At 35.8% G+C, this 23381-nt stretch overlaps 1 protein-coding gene across 3 annotated transcripts in view; it reads left to right on the forward strand.

Annotated features, from left to right (window-relative positions):
- Positions 1-23381, forward strand: part of atp8a1 (ATPase phospholipid transporting 8A1) — a 372853-nt gene that overhangs the window by 288224 nt on the left and 61248 nt on the right. For all 3 annotated transcript variants that reach the window (XM_088910036.1, XM_088910046.1, XM_088910027.1), the window contains 4 exons: positions 6090-6228; positions 9233-9297; positions 21209-21381; positions 23083-23266. In XM_088910036.1, coding sequence (XP_088766162.1) covers positions 6090-6228; positions 9233-9297; positions 21209-21381; positions 23083-23266 — 561 coding nt within the window. The remainder of the gene's footprint in view (positions 1-6089; positions 6229-9232; positions 9298-21208; positions 21382-23082; positions 23267-23381) is intronic.

Raw genomic sequence — 23381 nt, forward strand, 5'->3', positions numbered from 1 at the left:
TGAATGTCTGCGTACCCATAAGTATCTTATTTGCCTTGAGTCTGTCTACAGTATCTCTGTCCCACTACCCCCATCTCTCCCTCAATTCAATTCAAGGTGTTTTATTTGCATGACAGATGGGTACAATTCTTGTTGGGAATGTATACTTTGATATTTACACCCGGCGCGGCACCGAGGGAGCGTCTGCATTTATAACTTGGTTTTTAAAATTAGTCAAGCAATATGAAGCATCTTCTTTTACTTTTGAGTCCCTTAAATACATTGAACACAGCTTTCTCACCACTTAAGATTGCTCTTGATACCATCCTTACACAAAGCAGAAGGGAGATTTTAGTGCCTGAGCATAAAAAGAATAGGAGCATACTGCAACGCGTGTGAAGTCCATAAACGATATTAATTTTGGAACTTAAACGTTCAGTATATGGCTGGTCTCGGTACTTTAAAGAAAACATACACACCAGTATTCCATTTCTCCCTAAACATTTTAAGCATCGAAGTCTTTAAGTAACGCGATACCGGAGTCAACAAGCATACTTTTAGAATTTGATTAAAAGGGAATATAATATGGAATCGCGTATCTCAAGAAATTAATATGCAATAACTGAGTCAAGGGACTCAGAGGATCCAAGGCTAGACTGAGTATAATAGGCTTCGGGCTTCTATTGTGACATCTACTGTAAATTACAGAAATGTTAAAAGTAAACAAAATAAAGTAACTAAAATGTGGTCTAAAATCACCCCTTTAGACACCCCTTTTACTTCACTGGTGTCAGATATGAAAGGCAATAGTCTCCCGTTCTGTCTGCTGTGTGTTGCAGCAGAGGGACTCCCTGCCGCTGAAAGGGGCAGAGTAACTTGCATGCCCTCTAGTACAGTTTACACATGCACGACTTTAAAAGCTAGCAAGACAGGTTTCGATTCACATTAGCTGGCGAGCCTTGTTAAAAAAACGAATGATAATGTAACATGCCACTGTTCATGAACAAAGTTATACTGAGATTTCCTAAGATACGCGATTAAAAAATAAATAAATAAAAATTTGAATCTCCTGCGGAGCACATTCCATAAGAATCAGTGGTTTTACAGTATATATCGCCTTTAAAGGTGGCTTCTCAAAACGCTTTACGGGATAAAAACAACCAGAACAGCAGCAACAACAATATTGTATTTCGTTGCACTTTGAAAACCAAGTAATAACTTAACTATACAGTACGTGCAAACGTTTCGTATGTTGCTGTCGTGAATGCCTGCGTACCCATAAGTATCTTATTTGCCTTGAGTCTGTCTACAGTATCTCTGTCCCACTACCCCCATCTCTCCCTCAATTCAATTCAAGGTGTTTTATTTGTTTGACAGATGGGTACAATTCTTGTTGGGAATGTATACTTTGATATTTACACCCGGCGCGGCACCGAGGGAGCGTCTGCATTTATAACTTGGTTTTTAAAATTAGTCACGCAATATGAAGCATCTTCTTTTACTTCTGAGTCCCTTAAATACATTGAACACAGCTTTCTCACCATCCTTACACAAAGCAGAAACTGTCCGATGACTCACAGTACAAGTGGAAAGATTACAGATTTTAATCGTCTTTAATTTTGTCTTTAATTTTGCCTGTGGAGTGTATCTTATTAAGCTCTAAATTGCATTTTGAGCGCGGTTTTTTACTTTTTTTTAATTGCATTTTGGGCGCGGACAGCACATACAAGGGTTAATGAACTGCGCCAAGAAATTTAAAATAGTATTCTTTAGGTGTGAGGGTAGGAGTGGACCGCAGCAGGCATAATCAGCAAACCAGGAAAACAAAGAACAGGACAGGTGAGATGTGTATCCAGAAAGCGAGTGATCAGAAAAAGGAAATGGAAAACGCAGAAAAAGAAAACGCTTTACAGGATAAAAACAATAACAACAGTAGTGGCTGGGCAAACGATTTTTTTTATCGAAATACAAATTGAGATACTGTACTGTATAATGATGTGCATGAACAAAGGTATACTGCAATTTTCCTTAGATACGCGATTAATGCTTCGTAGGAGGAGGCGGTCTTTTCCTCTTGTCTAACAGTTTGTCCACAAACAAAACATTCCTGTTAGACAAAAGGAATTGAAAAAAAACAATTTTGTCAATGAAAACCGGTGTGTGTGTCTCTCCCTGCTGGATGTTCCTCTCACAAACTGCTGAATGAATAAAATAATTTTATTGAAAATGCGTTTGCGATTGTCTGGTATTTAATCTGGTCCCTTTTAACTGTTTTTCGATCTACTGTATTGCTTTGAGATGCCACTTTTAAAGGCGATATGTAAAATAAAGTTTTTTTTATTATTGTTATAGAGAAACATGATCAGATTTTCCCTGGTTCAGAAAAAAGATCTAAAGTGCTACACATAACTTTCTTAATTCGATGTATTTAAAGCAGTGAACTACTGTAGGTGTCACATAACATTCAGAAATACAATCACGTATTTGACAAATAAAAACGATTATAATCTAATCCTTCCACGTTTGATCCCAAAATCCCAGAAATATAAATCTTGACGGGTAGAAAGCTATGCTGAAAGTTTATTAAGATGCTTAGAAGACAAAGATACTGTATCAATTTATGTTGCATTAGCCTGATTATGATTAAAAAACACATATAATTAAACACGCGTTTGCGATTTAAATCAGAACACGATTTAAATCAATATCGATTCCATATTATATTAGCAGAAAAGCTTAAAACTACCACTTTTTCACACGCTATTTCACATGCTAGTTAAATACTTCGATGCTTAAAATCGTTAGGGAGAAATGGAATACCGGTGTGTATTTTTCCTTTAAAGTGCCGAATCCTGGAATCTGACTGGCTGACACCCCTCTGAAGTGGTTCCATAAAATCTGGTATACGGAAAAGAAAGCGTTGATAAATACAAGTGTCTTTTAATACACTCTTTGCTGTGCTCTTGAGGATCCTTGTGATATTTTAAGCTCTAGTTGAATGATAAGTGTCGCATTTTAAATCATTTTCGTAGTTAGAAATTATGAAACGCCCTGTTAAAAGCAAGGAAGTTTTTATGCCCGTTGAAGTAAAACAAAATGCCTGACAAAGTATGGCTTGGACAGATTCCAAGTGCTTGTACAAATGTGCTAAAGAAATTATACTTTGAGTATACAGCTTGTCTAAAGTCATCCATTATTAATACTATTAGTAATATCTTCAGTAAAGGCTTTGATGCATAAATATTTATGATAAAGGTAGGCTGTGTACTTTTGTCCAACTGAGCAATCTTGCTTTCATAAAATATACCAACATTTTAATGACTGATGATTAACATGCTGTAATACACAGTTCAAAATTAAAGGCTCAAATGCTGTACATGAGAGGTTAAGCTCCCCCTGGCGGTTTTACAAGGCGACGCCGGATAGTTAACCACGTGACACCACGTTAACTGCGTCATACCGCGTGATACTGTGACACGCCCACCGGGGTATGCCGCGAAATACCTCACGCATTTTGAATGGCTGCATCTGTAAGCTATCCATCCATTTCTAATGGCGGTAAAGTGGTTAGCATTGCTATCTTGCACCACTGGGGCCCTAGGTTGAATTTCTGCCATCCTGTGTGTGGAGTTTGCGTGTTCTTTCTGGGGTTCTGTGGGTTTTCTCCGTATTCTCCATATGGGTTTTCTTCATATGTGTGATATGATTTCCTCTCGCAGTCCAAAACATACTGGTAGGTTAATTGGCTTACGGGGAAACTGGCCCTGGTGTGTGTGTGTTTGTATCTGTTTGTCTGTCCTGTGATTGACAAGCGCTATGTCCAGGGTGTATTCTGCCTTGCGTCCGTTGCTTGCTGAGATAGGCTCCAAATCCTCTATACTGGATAAAGAGATTAGAAAATGGATGGAAGTAAAGGTACTGTATGGATGGAACTATACACAGTGTTAGAAACCACTATGAGATGGCAGCATCTCACTGAGGATAAATTATTTTATAGTGCTGGCTTAAGGGAACAGCCTTTCCACCTAGTTAGTTATTTAAACACATTGCCTCTAAATATAAACATCTTAAGATGCTGGCTCTGTGGACCAGCATCAGCTATGTTTGCCCATTCCTTCAATTCATGTGCATCCAACACACAGTTCAATGCTAGCAACTACACAAAATCTAAAATACAATCCTCATTTCAGTATCAATGTAAATATACAGTCTCTTAACTTCATCATCTTCCTCTGCAGTCTATGACATCTCCTGTCATTTTGTCAAAAGTATGCCTAACCCTATTAGGAAGTGATGTTGTTATCAGTGTATTCCTCAACTTTCCTTGCACTGGCTTCCTATCAAGTTTCTGGTCAACTTCAAAATCATCATCCAGTACTTCTCTGTACAATTCAGTACTTCAAGTACAATTCAGTACTTCTCTGGCTTATTATCTGTCTACTTCCCACCTTGCAACCTTTGTCTATCTGACTCTGGTCTTCTAGCTGTCCTCAAGAACATCTACATTCTGTGGGTGACAGGACCTTCTCTAGCTGCACCCCAGAGCTCTGGATTTGTATCCCCAGTGATATCAGAGTCACCTACCCTGAATGCATTTAAATCTAACCTCAAAACCTTTCTTTTCAGAACACTTATTTAGTATCTGTATCTGCTTCATTTTCTAATTTTGGTAGCACCTCTAACTGCTTGTCTTTCTTATATGTATTTACTTTGTAATCTGTGGTCCTTATAACTGTTTTTACACCTACTGTATTGCTTTGAGATGCTACTTTTAAAGGTGCTATATAAAATAGTTTTTTATTATAGTATAGGGAAACATGATCAGATTTTCCCTGGTTCAGAAAAAAAATATTTTTAATGTTTAATGATTAACATGGTGCGCCACGCCTACCGCGTTTTAATGCAGCGTACTCTGCGCATTTTGAATGGCTGGATCTGTACCAGTGTCCATCAGAGGACCAGCAGTGCATTAGCAGGATATAAAGTACTACAAACCTGTTTCCTAAATGAAAGTCCTTCACTGTGTCTTGGTTTTCAGTTGTTTAAATATACAGTAAGTAACTTGTAATTATTCAAATAAAAAAGTTGCAAGACTATACTTATATTTTACCTTAAAGTCTCTACAAAATAAACTTAAAATTCTTTGTATAATTCATGTCTATGGGAACTAAATCATTCAATGATTATGTAGTTAGCTATATATATTCTGTTTATTTTCTTATAATAAGATCTAAACTAAGAGGCTAAGATTCTCTTGTGTGTTTTAATAATATGCTGATCTTTAGTCATCAGATGGCAGCATTATTCTGCTAGGCAATCTTGGTTTCTATTTTTTCTAAGGCAAATATTCTTAATTGGAAGCTTCTATGATCAGTTTGAGTTTATTTAACTGTGCAGCAATCTGTAAAGTTGAATATTTCACTTTTTTTAATTAACATTCCAGATTTTATCTAGGTTGACTTTGCCAGATCCAGCACCTACCGAACAACATAGTTATAAATGCATTCCTACATTTATGGTCACATATTATTGTTAACAAAATGCAGGCCTAAATTTTAAATAGTTTTAGAAGTTTGTTCTTGGAAAAAAACACAATATTAACTTTTTCTAAATGTAACTGTAAAGTCGGCATATCTTGAGACAAACCCAAATAAAACAGTGGTGCAACAGTGGTAAGCGAATTGCAAAGAGACCTAGACAAAATCATGGACTGGGCAGACGCATGTCAAATGAATTTTAAATAGTTATTATCTGGAAGCACATGAGATAAACTGAGAACAGGAGGCACCTATTTATGCAAAGGGCTGCATATGGAACAAGCTACCCAGCTACATTTTTGAAGCCTACACCCTGGCTTCTTTGATTAAACAACTGGAATAGATCAATTAACTACTAACTACCAAATGGGCAAGGTGGACCAAATGACCTCCCCTCACATGTTTCTTATATTTTCATGCCCTTATAATTTATGTCAAATATAACTTTTGTAACTTCTGTTATTATCTTATTATGTTTTTTGTTCCTGTTTCTTGTAGCACATGAATAAATTTGACTGTACCCATCTTTTAAATACGTTTCCAAGTAATTTAAAAGTGAATGTCTCTGTTTAGAATTTGCAGCTACTGGGAGCAACAGCCATTGAAGATAAACTCCAGGACAAAGTCCCAGAAACCATTGAGACTCTGATGAAAGCTGACATCAAAATCTGGATTCTAACAGGAGACAAGCAGGAAACTGCAATAAATATAGGTAAGGCTATCTAAAACTGAATCGGGAATAAAAAAGTAGTTATTTGTTGTTTATTGGTACGTAAAATATACATTGAGATTTTTATAAACACGTGTCAGCGTGCGTAGGCTGTAAAGGAACAAGTAAAGGTTTATTCCATGCTGAAAAGAGAAGAAAGGAAACACAACACTTCAGCTGTGGGGCCTTCTTTAATCCTTATATTAAACTGACACCCAAGGAAGGCTCCACAGCCGAAACTATGTGTTCCCTTTCATCTCTTTTCAGCATGACATAAACCTTTACTTGTTCCTACACATTTTCCTGTGATTACATTATTAAAATAGACTAAGGAAAATACTGTCCAAGGCATAAATGAGGTGCTCTGTAAATTCTGTATTTTTAGACATTGGTTTAAAAAATAGCTATATTAAATTGCAAAATTCTGACAAAATGTAGTACAAAATTGTGCATAGTTGGTAAAAAAAATTTTCACTCATCATTAATAGTTCTTCGATGTGTTTGTCTGTCTCATTAAAGATAGAGGTAATATTTTCTTGAAAATCAACAAAAATTACTCATAGATCACTAAATGAAAGTACTTTAAGACAGGTTGGTCTTTACGTTGCTTCACATCTATGTAGGCTTTTCATTTAAATATTTTTAAACTGACAAAAAAAATTTAATGAATGGTACTGGTTCATACTTTCTCTAAAGCAGTTTAACAGGAAACATGAAGCAAACAGCTTTGTTAGTTTTGGCTATAATTGTAACATGTTGAATGTGTTCAAAAAACAGCAAATACTTATCCTTGCCAAAGCAAACATAATGCTGTAAAACTGTTTTTGGGAACTGAATCAAGAGTTTCCGTAACCAGTATTAACATTGTGTAAAAATGCCAGTGTCTGTTTTAATAAATGTGCATAAATAGTACATGCGTCTTTTAACTCATGACATGCCTGGTATACCTGACCTAGTAGATTCTAAATCATTTCACCACACTTTGATTTTCTCAGAGTCCAGATTTTGTCATGGCATTTATATTTTTAAGAATAAACACTCTTTTTTGGTGGTATTTCACCACATTTGGTATTATTTGTAATTGTATACATTAATGCTTAGGAAGATCATTCATAAGCACTCTATTCCCAAAGAGCTGCCATCTAGGGAATGGTTGGAATGGTTATGTAAACCTAACAAATATTAAGGTTATGTGGTTGTTTATATTGTGAAATCCTTATATTAAATGAACATAAGTGAATATTACATTTGTGGATGTTAAATAAATCTGTAGACAATTAAAACTGATACATCTATTTCTACCTGACCTAGATTTCCACTTGTAATTCTAGGATTTTGAAGACACTTCACAGACAGTGACTGGAACTTGCTCTAATGCTCCTTAAGGGGGCATAAGGGATACTGATTCTGACCCAACATTTTATTGAGGCTCTTATCACATAAGTCATATGAACAAGTCAAGGTTAATTCCATGCTGAAAAGTATAAGAAACACAACATATCAGCTGTTGGGTCTTCTTCGGGTGTGAGAAAAAGAATACTGTAGTGAGAATGAAGTGTCTTTCTTTAATATGAATCATAATATCCCAGTAAAAGGATATTATGACAGAAAGATCAGTATGTAATGGCCATGATTGGCTAAATCAGAAACGTTTGGTTTGGAGACAACCAACTTTCTTTCTGTCCCGACAAAGTAAATGGTAAGGCATTTTCTGCAAGTGATGTAAATCAGATTACCTGATACACCAGATAGTCCCTGGGTAATTTTAAAATGGCCATGTATATGCATGTATGTGCCTGTTTTCACTTGATTACCATTCCTTTGCATGTGAGTGTTTTTTCACAGTTGTGCCCATTCTCACCTACTCTGTTCTTTTATTTTCATTTATTCTCCTGTGCTTTATATTCCCGCCACCTTACTTTTTCACACACTTGAAGAATTCTGAGATTTTTCTTTCTATTTTCAATTGAAATTAACTTTTACTTGTCCGTGTTCAGCCAGTGCACACTGACAGTTAAACACTGGTACATCCTTTTCATATGTAGGTTATCCTCATGTTTTAGAAATTATCAAAAGTCTTTTGAAATTATTTTATGCTAATAAAAATTCTGACAATCGTGTTCTTTGAAAGTTCTTTGGAGTTCTTACCTTTTTGCAGTAAAAAATCCTGACCAAACACAGATCAGTGTGTTTACTTTAACCTTCCATCTATTTTCTAACCACTTCTTTGAATCCAAGGCAGGATACACCCTGGACGGGATGCCAGTCAATCATGGAGCAGACACACAGACAAGAAACACTGACATACACACACACCAGGGACAATTTTTCCAGAAACCAATTAACCCACCAGTAAGTCTTTGGCTTGTGGGAGGAAACCAGAGCAAAAGGAGGAAACTAGAGAAAAAAAAGAACAACTCCACTCAGACAGCACCCCAGGGCCCCAGCACTACAAGGCAGTAATGCTAACCACTGCACCACTGTTCCACCCTGTACCTTAACCCCATGAATAGCATTGGATTTATTACACTCCATATTTGTCAAATGTATCAACTATCTTTATGACTTTACAGAAGATGACATTCAATGTTAAATAAATGTATTTTGGAGCTCATGATTTGAAGTGATGAATCTTGTAAACTTATAGTTTAGATAATGTCCAGCTATAACTTTTAAAGAACAATTGATGTCAAATGCATTATTGATGCAATTAGAGATCACAGACACAGTGTTGACACAATGATACATTCTTCTGAAATATTGATTGTTATCCTGTGGGACCCTTGTGTAATAATTTTCTGAAATGGTGACTGGGTCTATACCAGATGCAGGCTCCAATATGTCAATGCCAAGCACTTAATTATTTGTGCAGCACTTTTATATACCCTTTATCTTAGCAAACAAGAGACAAAGGGATCTGGATTAAAGTCCAATTGCTTTACCAGCTAGAAGACATGGTTTCAGATATATGTAACCAAATTAATTGTTTTTTCTCTTCCTCAAACAGGACATTCCTGCAAACTTTTGAGAAAGAACATGGGTTTGATTGTGATCAATGAAGACACACTGGATGTAAGTATTACCTCTGCCTTAAGTTTATTTTTTTCTTTATTGTTTTTTGTTTGCTTTTCAGTTTTCTTTAAGGCCAGGTTTATATCAACTGAATAAAGGGAAAGTCAAAGCAGTATTATTTTTTGGCAAGACAATTTCAAATCAGGTTTTTTAACCATTAAACAAATTCCTCAGCATTCTCTAATGCCAAAATTCAAATCTTCTTAGATCGTTTTCAGATGTTTAAGAAGCGGCATGTGCAGGTTTCTTCTGATTTTGATCTTTTTATAACAAATGTATTATTCCTAAAAATAAAAGCTAACATTGATGTATTTAGAATTATGCAAAAGGGGAAATTGCATATTTCTGAAACGCATCTATATAAAACATTTGTGGTAGCTCTACGTGTGCTTATGCAGTAATGTAGTTTTAATAAATGTTTATTTCCAGTTCAAATCAGCTATCTTAAAATACTGAAGACTGCAGCTAAATATTTTCCTTGTTTCCACAATATATTAGGTCATCAGGTTTGGAAGCATTAATTGAAATTAATAGTGCATTTAAACATTCTCATTGAGTTAACTAGTTGACTAGTGATTAGTATTTTGATTTATTAGAACACCTGAATGGGGAGCTTAGAGAAACATAAGCAATTCATATAAGCCCTTTATCTCTGTGTTGTTGGTTTTGACAAGGGACTTGTGTTGCTTGGGGTGCAGAAAGAAACACACTTGGCCTAGTGACCAGGATAGTGGACTGTTGGACTGGTAGTGGAATGAGATATTGATCAACTGTCTGTGAATGATGTGGATCAGATGGTTTAGTAGGCCTGAGCCTCCAGTCAATTATGTACGTATCCTAGGAGAATAACACATATGATTAAGCTTAGACATTCTTGTAAGCACTTTTGAACACAATACCCAAACCACATGTCCTAGATGTTAATGAAACACCAAGCAAGTTATAAAACAAGTCTTTGTTTTCAAGTGGTAATAACCACCACAACCCTTAAATGACTGTTGCCTCTAAAAAAAATTCAGGTTCATCTAATAATTAGCACAATGCTTAACAACCCAAGCTCCAGATAGAGGTGAGGTTGATCTGCATTTGAATTCAAATCAGGACTGCTTCATTTTATTCAAATAGATGAGTCTATTAGAAATAAAAACAATAAAACAAAAAGGCTTATGGAAAAAAGTAGAGGAAATGGTTGGAAAATAAGAGAATAAGAAAAATGCAAGTTGCTAAGATATAAAACAACTAAGTGTTAGTAAACTCGAATTCTATTTTGAGGCAAAAGGTATAATATCACATTAAATTGTTTATCAAGAGAAATGTTTTACACTGTCCTTATCAAGCATTGAACGCAAGCACATTGAAAATGTGAACAATAGAAAAGTCTGGTGTGTTCCTATCGTTTATGTTCTGGATAGTGGGGAAGTAGGCATCACCTGATCCATGAGGATTTACTATGGTGAGAAGTGCTGTGATCCTGCTCCGGAATTAACCTAGCATTGCTGTGGAGTGCAAGTAGAACAGCTGCTGGCTGGAGAGGGTGGAGCATCGTATCAGACTTTGCTTCCTGGTCCAGTTGAGCTGTTTGCTAGTTCTTCTCCTTAGTATGCTGGCTTCCTGGGTCTTGATATCTAGTCCTCTCAGGCCTAATTTCTATCCTCGTGGGCCTAACTTACAAATTATGGTTCTTGGCTTGCCCTATTTATTAGCCTCAGACAATGACATACCAAAGTCTCATCTACCAGTGTTCTGGTTGGCCAATATCAGGAGAGACAGGATAAAATGTCCAGTATTTTGGAAAAGTCATAACTTCCTCTGAGTAATACAAACAGGTTTGATATTTAGATTTCTCAGCTACACATGTTTAGCCCATTCATTTGATTCCAAACAAGCATAGGCCACTTCTTCCTTAAAGCATTATGGTTCCTTATGTTGTATTTTAATTGAATATTTTCAGTTTACCCTTTTGTAAGAGAATGAAATATGTGATGTGGCACAAATCCAGTACTTCATGCAGGTTCTTTTTCCCAGTAAGGAATGGAGGATGCTGTTTTATTCTATCAACATTCTGATTTGCTATATAAGCAATGTGGGGGGTTTTACCTCCTTCTGTCACTAGAGGGGTGACTCGGTTTTTGCAAACTTGGACCCTCATTCAATGTGGATGGTCAGTTTATTCTTTAAATTCTAAATTTTTTTAGTAATGTTTGTTGCAGTCAGAACTTTGATTGTTTCATTTGTTTTATTATAAATCTTTAAGACCAAACAAGTGATATCTATGGGCTTCGAGTATAACCAAGTAATCTCTTCATTTAATATCAGCAGAATGGTAAAACACGGTGTTTGTGATACAAAGGATATATGTATGGATGATTTTAAGGTATGTTTGCCCAGTTTCTTAAAATTAAAGCTTAACAAAGGTCCTCTCCTGCTTTCCTTGCTAGGAAATGACCCCACATTTATGATCTTGTCTCAAGCTTCTTGACTTGAGAATCACCAAGTCTACTTTGTTCATGACAACATTTTTTCATGGAAATTATTTTATGGACATATCTGCACAACTCTTATCTCTCCTTGAGTTCACGGTTCTTCTGGCCTTTGAGGAGCCACAAAGAATTATAAGAGCCGCATTATTCATAGATGCAGACATGCACTTACTTGTTAGCAACACATGAGCACACATACCCCAATGTCAAATAACTTAACTCACATTGAGAACAACATTGCTTGTTATGAGGCTGTACTGCACATTAAAAGTTCCTTCTCTAAGGAGAATGTTCTTTCTACTAGATAAAGAATATACCTGTATATTAGATCCCATTCCAACCACTTTATTTCAGTCCTGTTTCACTTCTCTCTGCCCTACTGTCCTCAATATAATAAGTGAATCCTTGAGCATGGCTGTTGTATCAGTGGTCCTCAAAACCGCTGCCATTACCCCTGTGCAAAAAAGCCAAACATGGCTCTGGACAATCTAAACAATTTTTCGCCCCATCTCCAATTTACCCTTTCATGCAATAATTCTAGAACACGCTGTTACAATTCAGTTACTGAATTCTGATTCTGGTTGTGCTGCTTTCAACACTGTTAACCATGATAACTTACTTTCTTGTCTTGAGGCTGTGTTTGGAGGTTCTGACACTGTTCTCAAATGGTTCAAGTCTTACCTCACTGATCACTGGTCACTTTGTCTCTGTTGGCGGATTTAGGTCTTAAAATTGCACTCTTGTGTTCCTCGGGGCTCAGTACTGGGCCACCTCTGTATTTCAGCATTTACATGTTTTCACTTGGTCCGCTTTTAAGATTACATGGCCTCAACTATGATTTCTATGCTGATGATACTCAAATCTACATCTATACAAAACTTAACACTGATTTGGCTGTCTCTATTCACTCTAATTCCATTTCCAACATTAAAAACATAGGTTACTCAAAATGTCCCTAATTTAAACTGTGACAAGACTGAAGTCATGCTTGTTGGTGTCCCCCATCAACTTTGTAAAGCCAATGCGGTAACTCCATCTGTGGATGGTACTGTAATTGATCTTCAGTATATTTAAATAGTGATATTTAATTCAGGCTTGACATTCGACCCACATGTGCAACATATTGTCAAAACATCATTCTTTCACCTCAGAAATATCACAAGACTACGTCCTATGTTATCACTAAATGTTGATTAACACATTTGTCTTCTCCCAAATTGATTACTGTAATGTTCTACTCCCTGGGGTTCCTAAATCCACATTGAACGAACTCCAGTATGTCCGAAATTCGACAGGCAGAATCCTGACCAGGTCAAGTGATCACATTACTCCTATCCTGGAGTCCTTGCACTGGCTTCCTGTCAAGTTTCATGTCAACTTCAAAATCGTCATGCTCACCTATAAGGCTCTGCATGGCTTGGCACCTCAGTACCTGTCTGAGCTACTCTCGCCCTACTCCCCACCTCACAATCTTCGCTCTTCTAATTCTGTTCTCCTATCTGTCCCCAAAGCCCGTCTACACTCTACACACTATGGGTGAAAGGCTTCTCCTGTTATGCCCAAAACTATGGAACTATCCCTAAGGATATCAGAGAGTCACCTTCCCTAAACTCCTACAAATCTAGACTCAAAACCTTCTTCTTTAGAAGAGCCTTTACTTAACTGGTTACCCCTATGCTCCTCTTATTGTGTATTCTCATTGTGCATTGTGTATCTTGTGTATTTTCTATTGTTTTTGTTCTGTAAAGCGCTTTGTGAAGCCACCTTTAAAGGCGCTATATAAAATAAAGTTTATTATTATTATTTACCAGGAGGACTCTTACTATAGGACTGAGACATCATGCTATTACATAATTTATTGCCTTGATAAATGCATCTAGTATGAGGGCTGAAAGTGAGACAGGGAAATATTAGATTGTAGTACAGATACAGCCATTCAAAATGAATGGTACAAACCCGTACCGCCGTCAACTACACGTGCGCCACCACGCCGTACCACGGTATGTGATTGGCTGGCCAAAATGACCGACAGGGGCACTCGTGGTGCATTGGTCGGTAGTGAAAAGATTTAATCATTTAATCTCTTTACTGTGCACATTTTAATCCGCTTAGTATTGAATATTTATATGGAATTTTACCCCTAAAGGGAATTTTTAGTAGCTGAGCATAAAGGAGCATAACGCATCTGATGGTCATAAACGATATTAATTTAGGAACATAAACATATTATGTGAACTGTATATTGCTGGTATTGGTATTTTAAAGAAAAAATACACACTAGTATTCCATTTCTCCCTAAACATTTTAAGCATCAAAGTCTTACATGTGGTTATATCGGAAACGTTTTTACGTGCTCCTTCTGACCATATTACTGGACATTTATATACTTTGTAAAAAGTGATTGTTTTAACCTTTTCTGTGATTATGCTCGTTTTCAGAGTAAACAAAGCATACCTTCAGAATTTGATTAATAGGGAATATAATATGGAATCGCTAAAGAAATTAATAACAATATAATAATAGTCATGCACTGTAACACAAACAGTAGTATACGTGTACGGCTGTTCCACTAATTGTCATGTGACTGCGTCAGTGGCGTGATGGTTTAAGTGACTGACTTATAAGCGAGAGGTTGGGTGTTCAAATCCACGTATCGCCATGCGTTTTCTTTTAACAAACATTTCTTTGAAAAACTAAAATAGCAATATTATGGACACTGTATTGACTTTTTTATATTTCTAAATATCACAACATGTTCGAATCTAAGTCATTTATTAATAACAACGAATAGTTTCAAACTGCTACTGATATCATCATCATCAATATGTGAAAAAAGTGAATCCTGTTTTTTTATGGTCTGTAGCTGAAATCCTGCTTAACTAAAAATTACATACAAGAAGAGTATTATTGGACAATGTTGTGAGGCTAAAGAAAACAATAACAATATTTATTCAAAGATCTAAATATATTTAACGCATACGCCTGACATTAGAGGGTGTGTCTGCTGGCCTGCGCGGTGACGTCACCGTCTTTCCCTCTGATAGCTACAGTAGCAGGAACCTGTACCGTGTGGATCCCTTTAGATCTCCCTTCAGATTTAAAAGGTTATTAATAATATCTTCAGTGTCGCATTAACATTGGAATGTTCTTCCAAGTGGAAAAAGAGGCAATACCCAACGTGTCTCCTTCATACATTTTCAGTTTACAGACTGTACAAGATCATTTTTTATGAATAATGTCTTCCGTATCACATTAAAATTGGAATGCTTTTCACAGGTGTAAATCCACCTATTTTCTAACCGCTTTATCCAGGACAGGTAACAGTTTCAAAACTCACCCTCCCCCCTGCCTATCTGACTTTCTTTTTAACCCTTCTGTACCCGAATTGCAGGGGGTAAGATATTTTTTCAAGAAACATCTGATGACGAAGAAGAAAAATCATCCATTTTTCGTGCACAAAAAATGGTTATTAACTATCGAAACCTGTTTTTATCGCTTTTTAAGTCATGCAATTTCTAAGTTAAGCAGGAACACATCATTACTTCTCATTTTTTATTTTTTTATTTTTTTAATTAAAAAAATTGATTGCCCAGCCTAACTGGGGCGTTTATAATATTGTGGCATTACAGAGAGACACACACACTTTTTCATATATAAGATATATTATATATTTTTCATATATAATATATAATGTTGTGTTCCTGCTTAGACATTGCACGAGTTTAAAAGCTATAAAAACTGGTTTCGATAGTTAATGACCACTTTTTATGCGCGAAACACGGGTGATTTTTCTTCCTCCTGATCAGCTTAGAATCTGTGTACGCTGTGAGGTTTTTACTTCTTAATTAAACATTTAAAATATAAGTTTTGAATAGAAAAAATCATATTTTGTTGTCTTCCTGGTGTGTAGAACAGATCAGCAGGTCTTTTTTTCCCCAATCAGAGGCTCACCACAATTTACTCTCAACCACATCACAGATCTGCCAAATACGGCTCAGGACAGTGACGTCACTGTCTTTCATATGAATCCTTTCATATGGAAACATTTTGACACTGCGCTTAACAATCTTAGGAAGATCACAAAACAAGCCTGTTAGCCTGGTTTTTGCCTAAAAAAATCACCACGGAGAAAGTGAAGTAGCATTAACTAGCAAAGGTGTTTCGCAGACATAGGCATAGTACGTAATTCAGGCTTTATGAACTCTAATAATTAATAACCCTAATTAATCAAATCCCAGGTGTGAGTTCATAAAGCCTGAATTACGTACTATGCCTGTGTCTGCGAAACACCTGATCATCTACTCTAAAGATTTCAGTGCCTTGTGTATATTCTAATTGCAGTGGGGGCAGGGTGTGTGGGGACAGGTTTGGTTGAAATTGCATTGGGGATCTGTGTCCTTCACACCTGAAACATTTTCTCTGAAAGCGTTTTCTTCCCAGTTTAGCTGATCTTTTGCTGCCTATGCATGCTTACACAGCTCCCTAGGTAAATCATCATACTTCACTGAGAAAGCTTAAGAAAACTTAACATTTTTATTATCAACAAATTGTAAATACGACGTTTACATTGGCGTTATTAATTTTTCACTTGAGTGTATGGAGGAGTGTCAATTGTCAATGAGAGCAGGTTGGGCAAACAATTTTTTTTAATTTTTAAAAAAATAAAAAATTATATATAATGATATAAACATTTACTGCAATACATTTACTTTGGTGGGTAGCCGCGTCAGCCTACAACATTTCGGCTGTGAATCCTTCTTCAGGTGTAAGGGTCTTCAGCTCAAAATGAAACGTTTGGAGTTTGTTATGTAGGGCGCTCTGAATAAATTAAACTTTAATGCAGGAAAAATGTATTTCCCAGAAGCTATACTGATTCTTATGGAAGTCTGTTTCCGCCAGGGAGTAAAAAAAAACATGCTATGGTATTATCTCCGATGCAGTGCAGTTAAAAAAATATCTCTGATGCTGTTCCTAAATTAATATCATTTATGACCATCAGACGCTTTGTGGTCCTTTTCTTTTTTCGAATGGATTGAACAGGGAGAGGCATTTCACTTTTCACTGATGAAACAACAGTGGCTCTGGAACAGTTTTCAACCATGTTGTTTTATAAAAAGGGGAGATATGTGAAGAAGCAAAACCCAAAACAAACATGTATGCCATATGGCGTACGCGTTACTGAAGCTAAAAGTTTAGCCTTTGTCACTAATGTAACCACTAAATAAAGAAAATATAGAAATCCCTATGTTACAAAGAGTATATGGCTGGTATTGGTATTTTAAAGATATTTAAATGTTGAATATTTAAATATCAATATTTAAAAATATTGGTATTTAAATAACCCAGTGAACAGGATGTGCATTCATTAATTCTATTGAAAAAAACCTTTCTTGATTTCTCTAGTTCCTAGTTTCTCCATGTTCCCTTTAAAATAAACTTTTATTCCACAATGCCATGTATTACATGGCCGGTAGGGAAACTAAAGGGAAACAAAAAAGTGGAAAAGCTACGGTCTGTCTTGTCGGAAGCTAGCAGCAATCTGGTGTCCAGTGTTCTTTAGGCTTCTTCTTTAAGATTAAATTCTTATATTATTCTTAATAGTTGTATCAGGCAGATTACACTTTCTCCCCGCTCTCAATAACAGACTGATTTTTTTTTAAATCACTGCGTTCGTTTACCGATTTCATCTTCACACCTCTTCCCACTGATCTCTCACTCTTCGGATACTCTTTCTCACCTGCCCTGCCCTTTGTTCTCCTGTGATTTACTGTTTATTCCTGCTACCATCCAATCCTGCCTTCACACCTAAAGAAGACCATTTTACATTTCTTTATGCGGTTCATAGTGCACTTAACCTGTTCTTGTTCCTTTGCAGCCAATGCACACTTACACAGTTCTACCACTCGTATATTATTGTGCTTATTATTCACAATTGTATTCTATAAAAATGCAAGTGAACAACATAATTGGCATACTCAATGAATAAAAACAATATAGAAATCAATAAAATAATAGATAATTACTGATCAGATAATACAAGATCAGTCATTTAAGAACTGATCAACTTTGTATTACAAGCTAAGATAATAAACACATATATAGTGATACAGTATGTAATGATGATTCTCTGCCTTTGTATAGAACGTTTTATTACAGAGGTGTGATGTTTACATTGACCTCACTGTAAGCAAAACAACAAAAAAAGTATTTTTGGAGGGGGGGATATTCTGACAACAATTGATTATAAGATGATCTGTCAAAATGCAATGAAATAAAATATGCTGGACAGAGAGGTGAACATTATTATGCAGAAGACAAAGATAACGATTTACGTTGCATTTGTCAGATTGTGAATCAATAAAGACATTTAATTAAACACGTGTTTGCGATTTAAATCAAAATGGGGGTAACGGGGACTCTCTCTCTTATTATCAACATTCGTTCAGTTGTGGTTCTTTTGGTTTCACGGAGGGCTTCTCAGATAGTTGGACATTCAGGCGAAAGGATTAGTAAATGTATTTTGTTAAAGCAAGTCAGTTTTTTGCGACACATAAAAGACGTATTGTGTCATTATTATATAGGACGGACACAGTGACTCACTCGTTGAATGAAAAAGGGCACTTTATTTTTCGGTACAGCTGGTACAGCAACCAAACAAACGCAAACGTGTTTTTAATAAAATTATTTTCTTCATTCATAATTTGACTCACATTCCTGAATCCCCCGGCTGTATATCACCATAGGAAGCATAACAGCGTAGCCTCCAATTACCCAGATTGTAAGCAAAGGAATAAAGCTTTGTTTGATTTCTGAAACCCTTTCTTTATGTCCTGTTTTCATTCAGTTAAGGGTCAACTATATACACAATACTGCTGACAGCAGGAAAATTCCTATAGTTTACTCAGCAGCGAGCGTCTTAAAAACAGCAGCCATGGTGTTCAAACCGATTTTTTTTACACAGAAGACTCACAGCTTTGCGTTGTGAATCTGTTTTTCTAAGAAAACATGTGTCCGTGGGGGAAGGTGGAGTGTGTGTCTTTCATTGGAAGACTTGCCTTGTTCTACTTTGAAAATACCTGTGAAACCGGTTTGTTTACAAACAATGTAGAGACAGAGAGACAGTGGAGTGAAATTCGGCACAGCCAGCACTCCCACACAGAGAGAGAGAGAGAGAGAGAGAGAGAGAGGGAGAGAGGAAAACTGCACAGCGCCAGGCAAATGCACAATATTAATGTAGGGCTTTCGGGCTCACGTGGATTTGCGCCCTACACCCTGCGGTACCGCTGTGTACATACAGTACGAACATGTTGTAATATTTAGAAATATAAAAAATGTCAATATAATGCCAATAATATTTGCTATTTTAGTTTTTCAAAGAAATGTTTATTTGTTAAAAGAAAACTCATGGCAACAGCTGGGCTTGAACACCTGACCTCAGGGTTATAAATCAGTCACTTAAGCTGTCGCGCCACCAAGGCAAGTCATGTGGCAGCCACTGAAACAGCAATACACATATCAATGGAAAATCTTATACTACTGTTTGTGCAACAGTACATGAATATAGTTATACTATTATTTATTTAGATACGCGAATCCATGTTATATTCCCTATTAATCCAATTCTAAAAGTATGCTTTTGTTTAATCCGATAACGAGCGTATTCGCAGAAAAGGTTAAAACGATAAATTTTCACAAAGTATATAAACATACAGTAATATGGTCAGAAGGAGCATGTAAAAACGTTTCGAAATAACCACATGTAAGACTTTGATGCTTAAAATGTTTAGGGAGAAATGGAATACTAGTGTGTATTTTTTCTTTAAAACACCAATACCAGCAATATACAGTTTACATAATATGATTATGTTCCTAAATTAATATCGTTTATGACCTTCAGATACGTTATGCTCCTATTCTTTTTATGCCCAGCTACTAAAATTTCCCTTTAGTGGTAAAATTCCATATACTCAATACTAAGCGGATTAAAATGTGCACAGTAAAGAGATTAAATGATTAAATCTTTTCACTACCGACCAATGCACCACGAGTGCCCCTGTCGGTCATTTTGGCCAGCCAATCACGTATTGCGGTACGGCGCAGTGGCGCACGCGTAGTTGCCTGCGGTACAGGTTTGTACTGTACATTTTGAATTGCTGTATCTGTAGCATGACTTGTTTCCGCACACTTGTATAGTGAAGACTAAAATCTTAACATTTCTCATCTTTATATACTGTAGGGCGGTGCCTTCCAAACTGAGCTCCCAAGATACACCTGATTTAAACACTTGATTCTAATTAATCCCTACCTAAACTGATAAAACTGTCTTTGTACCTTAATTGCTCAGTTTTTGTTTAATTTATACATCATTTTGTTTGTAGTAAAACTATGAAACTTCCATATTTTTCTTTGGAGTTGGCTATCTTTTTTTCAGCACTTCTACAGCCCAGGCTGAATGATTAGTAGAAAGGGACCATTTCAACTGAAACTAACTTCAGATGAGGTTACCATAGTTCGGACTGAGGAATATCAGTGATACAGACAGGGACTTTTGCTAAGTGAGCAAACTGGCAGCGAAACTTAACGTATAGAACTCAAGTATAGAACCTGAGAATCCACAAGCACAGGGTTAAGGAATCTCATATAGTGTTAACACTCAGGTGGACCAAGAATCCACTAAAGAACTTTCTCTTGTTGGATAAGCATTCCCTTGTAACTCTAGTGTCAGAGGAAACAATTAAGAGGAAGCAATGATAATAACTACTCTTGGAAAAGGGTAAATCCGTAACCTCAGGCATGTTCTCACTTCCAATTATAATTCCCTAAGGTTAGGGAAAGCTGATTATCCATCCCCGGAGTGTGCATGCTCTGGGAAAGGGTTGGAGATTAAGTTACTGTCTCAGTAGAGCTGCATAGCAACAGGACAGTTGGTAAAGAAGCCCTGCCACAGACCACAGAAATGCCACAGTCCTACAAATTTAGTATTGAAGAAAAGCAAACCTCTGGATGTACATTCAGAAAATGGCATTAGTGTCAGAAAGAAGTTTTCATTTCATTATATAAAATAATTGTGATTGAATCTTTAAAAACACAGGACTTTTGCCTTCAAAGTTCATAGTTCACTACCTTTCGACTACAGTGCCATATTTCTGATCATGTTTTTTAGACAGCAACTAAAGGTTTCCATGAGTGTATCTAATTTGAACTACTCACAATAAATTTGAGATGTAAAATTGATGATGATATTTTGATGAACATTTTATGGTATGTGTTATTTTCTGTAATCTGAAATGAAACAGTAATGTTTTGTTCATAGGTGCAGCAACTAGCTTTTTTTTGTTTATTGAACTGTACTTATGTACTGCATCTGTAACTATTTAGACTTTACAGTATATGAAATGACATAATCTTTGAGAATGTTTTTACTTTTCCAGGGCACAAGGGAGTCTCTAAGTCATCACTGTAGTATGCTTGGAGATGCTTTACGAAAGGAGAATGATTTTGCTCTCATCATTGATGGAAAATCTCTGAAATATGCCTTAACATTTGGAATCAGGCAGTATTTTCTGGACCTTGCTTTGTCTTGTAAAGCTGTGATCTGCTGCAGGTAACATTAAACGTTATAAGATCATAAGATAAATATAATTACTTAACCCATTAATTTCAGCAATTCTCTAAAATGTAGCCATCAGTTTTAGAGCTTGACCTGTGGAAATCTATAAATTAATTATATAAATCTTATTTATTTCCTCAGTGAATGTTTTTCACGCAATCTTGTTCCATTGTTTTATTCAGTATACACTATGTAGCACTCTGTAACCACAGTAATTTACACATAAAGTACATAAAAGTTCTCTGGCCTAGCACATGAAACTATTTGGTTTAGCTATATTTATATAAAACCGTTCATCCAGTTCGGGGTTGCAGATGAGCCAATCCATCGTAGGAACTTTTCTATTTCAGTTTCACGTAGTACTAATAATTGCATTTGTATGCATGTGTCCTTGTATTACCCTGAATAGTTCTTTTTGTTGCCTTATTATACAGTCAGATCAGAAGTTAATTTGGATCCCAGCTTCATGAGAAAAGTGTTTATATTGATTTTCATCCTGATACCTCTGTGCAGTGCCATTTTCTGCTATTCACATTGCAAACTTTCTGTGGTGAAATATCTGCTGAACAGCCTGTACTTAATTCGCTTATACATCAAATTAGTTATTACAGTGACTAGTCAGTTGTAGTTAATGTTCTTTTATGTTTTTGTTTCATGCTAATTATTATTATCCTGTTTTTAATGTGTAATCAGAGCATCCGTATAATTTAATTATCATAACTTAATTATTTCATTTATACCAACTCTGACAACAGCTAGTTGCATTATCGATCAAGCCAAGTAGTGGAAAACTTGTGAGTAATGTGATAACTTCAGCAAATTATTAATATTAACTAATTATTACTAATTTTGTATTATGTGCAAAATCAGTTAAACCTGACATTTGCTTGCAAGACATCTTCATGATAAGCTTTGTTACATAGTACAAAAAGAAGGACAATTATTAAATCCAGTGTTAATATTTATGGAATTTAACTTAATTACAGGTGTCATAAGCTTTTTAGGAGTGTAAGAAGTTTAAATTCCTAAGTCTCTAAATGTGTTGAATAGTTTACAGAATGTTACTTTTAAGAGAAAAGTTATTTTAATTGCCTGCTGTTATAGAGTATTACATTAATTGCTGTGAATCTGAAACAAAAACGCAAGCAAGCCTATAAATTATAAACTATATATAATTAAAATATAGAATTTAAAATAATGGCATTCATATTAAAAATATACAGTGTTCTAGTAAGTTTTAATCTAGAATGCTAAGCTCAGACTTGGTAACCATAGTACAAAAATTAAGCTTTGGAAAACATTCAAAGTCACATTCTGGTTATCTAAATTTTCCAAATGACTAAAATAATTATCATATAGTGTAATTAATATGGATCTCTTGATTCTTGACAATCATAAATATTTTATTTAATATTAAAATTTGAAGACTGAAGATATTATTAAATTAAAATGTTAGAAAGAAACTGACTGTCTTAATGCATGTCTACTTCAAGCTCAACGATACAATCCATACGAAAGGTAGTATAGGAATATGTGGTGGAAAATGCTTCTCTATATACAAAACATTATTGTCTGAAATAAATTGGGCAATTCATAGAACCTTGTTCCCTGGAATCTTTCAGGGTTGATTGAGCTGTATAGAATGTTTTTGTGTTATTTCCTATGAGGAATCACATTGATGGCTTTGTTTTTCAGAGTTTCTCCACTGCAAAAATCAGAAGTGGTAGAAATGGTGAAGAAGCAGGTGAAGGTGATTACTCTAGCCATTGGTGATGGAGCCAATGATGTTGGCATGATCCAGACTGCCCATGTGGGTGTTGGCATCAGTGGCAATGAAGGGCTTCAGGCTGCCAATTCTTCAGATTACTCTATAGCTCAGGTAAAGTAAATAAATATGTGTTTATGGATGAAGAGTCCAGTAATTTAGAAGAAGCAGAGATAATGAGAAAAGACTTGAATGAAACAAAGCACTTAGCCACTCAAGCCATGCTTGT

Source organism: Atractosteus spatula, chromosome 1, assembly GCF_055471065.1.
Source record: "Atractosteus spatula isolate fAtrSpa1 chromosome 1, fAtrSpa1.hap1, whole genome shotgun sequence".
In the NCBI taxonomy this organism is placed as follows: domain Eukaryota; kingdom Metazoa; phylum Chordata; class Actinopteri; order Semionotiformes; family Lepisosteidae; genus Atractosteus; species Atractosteus spatula.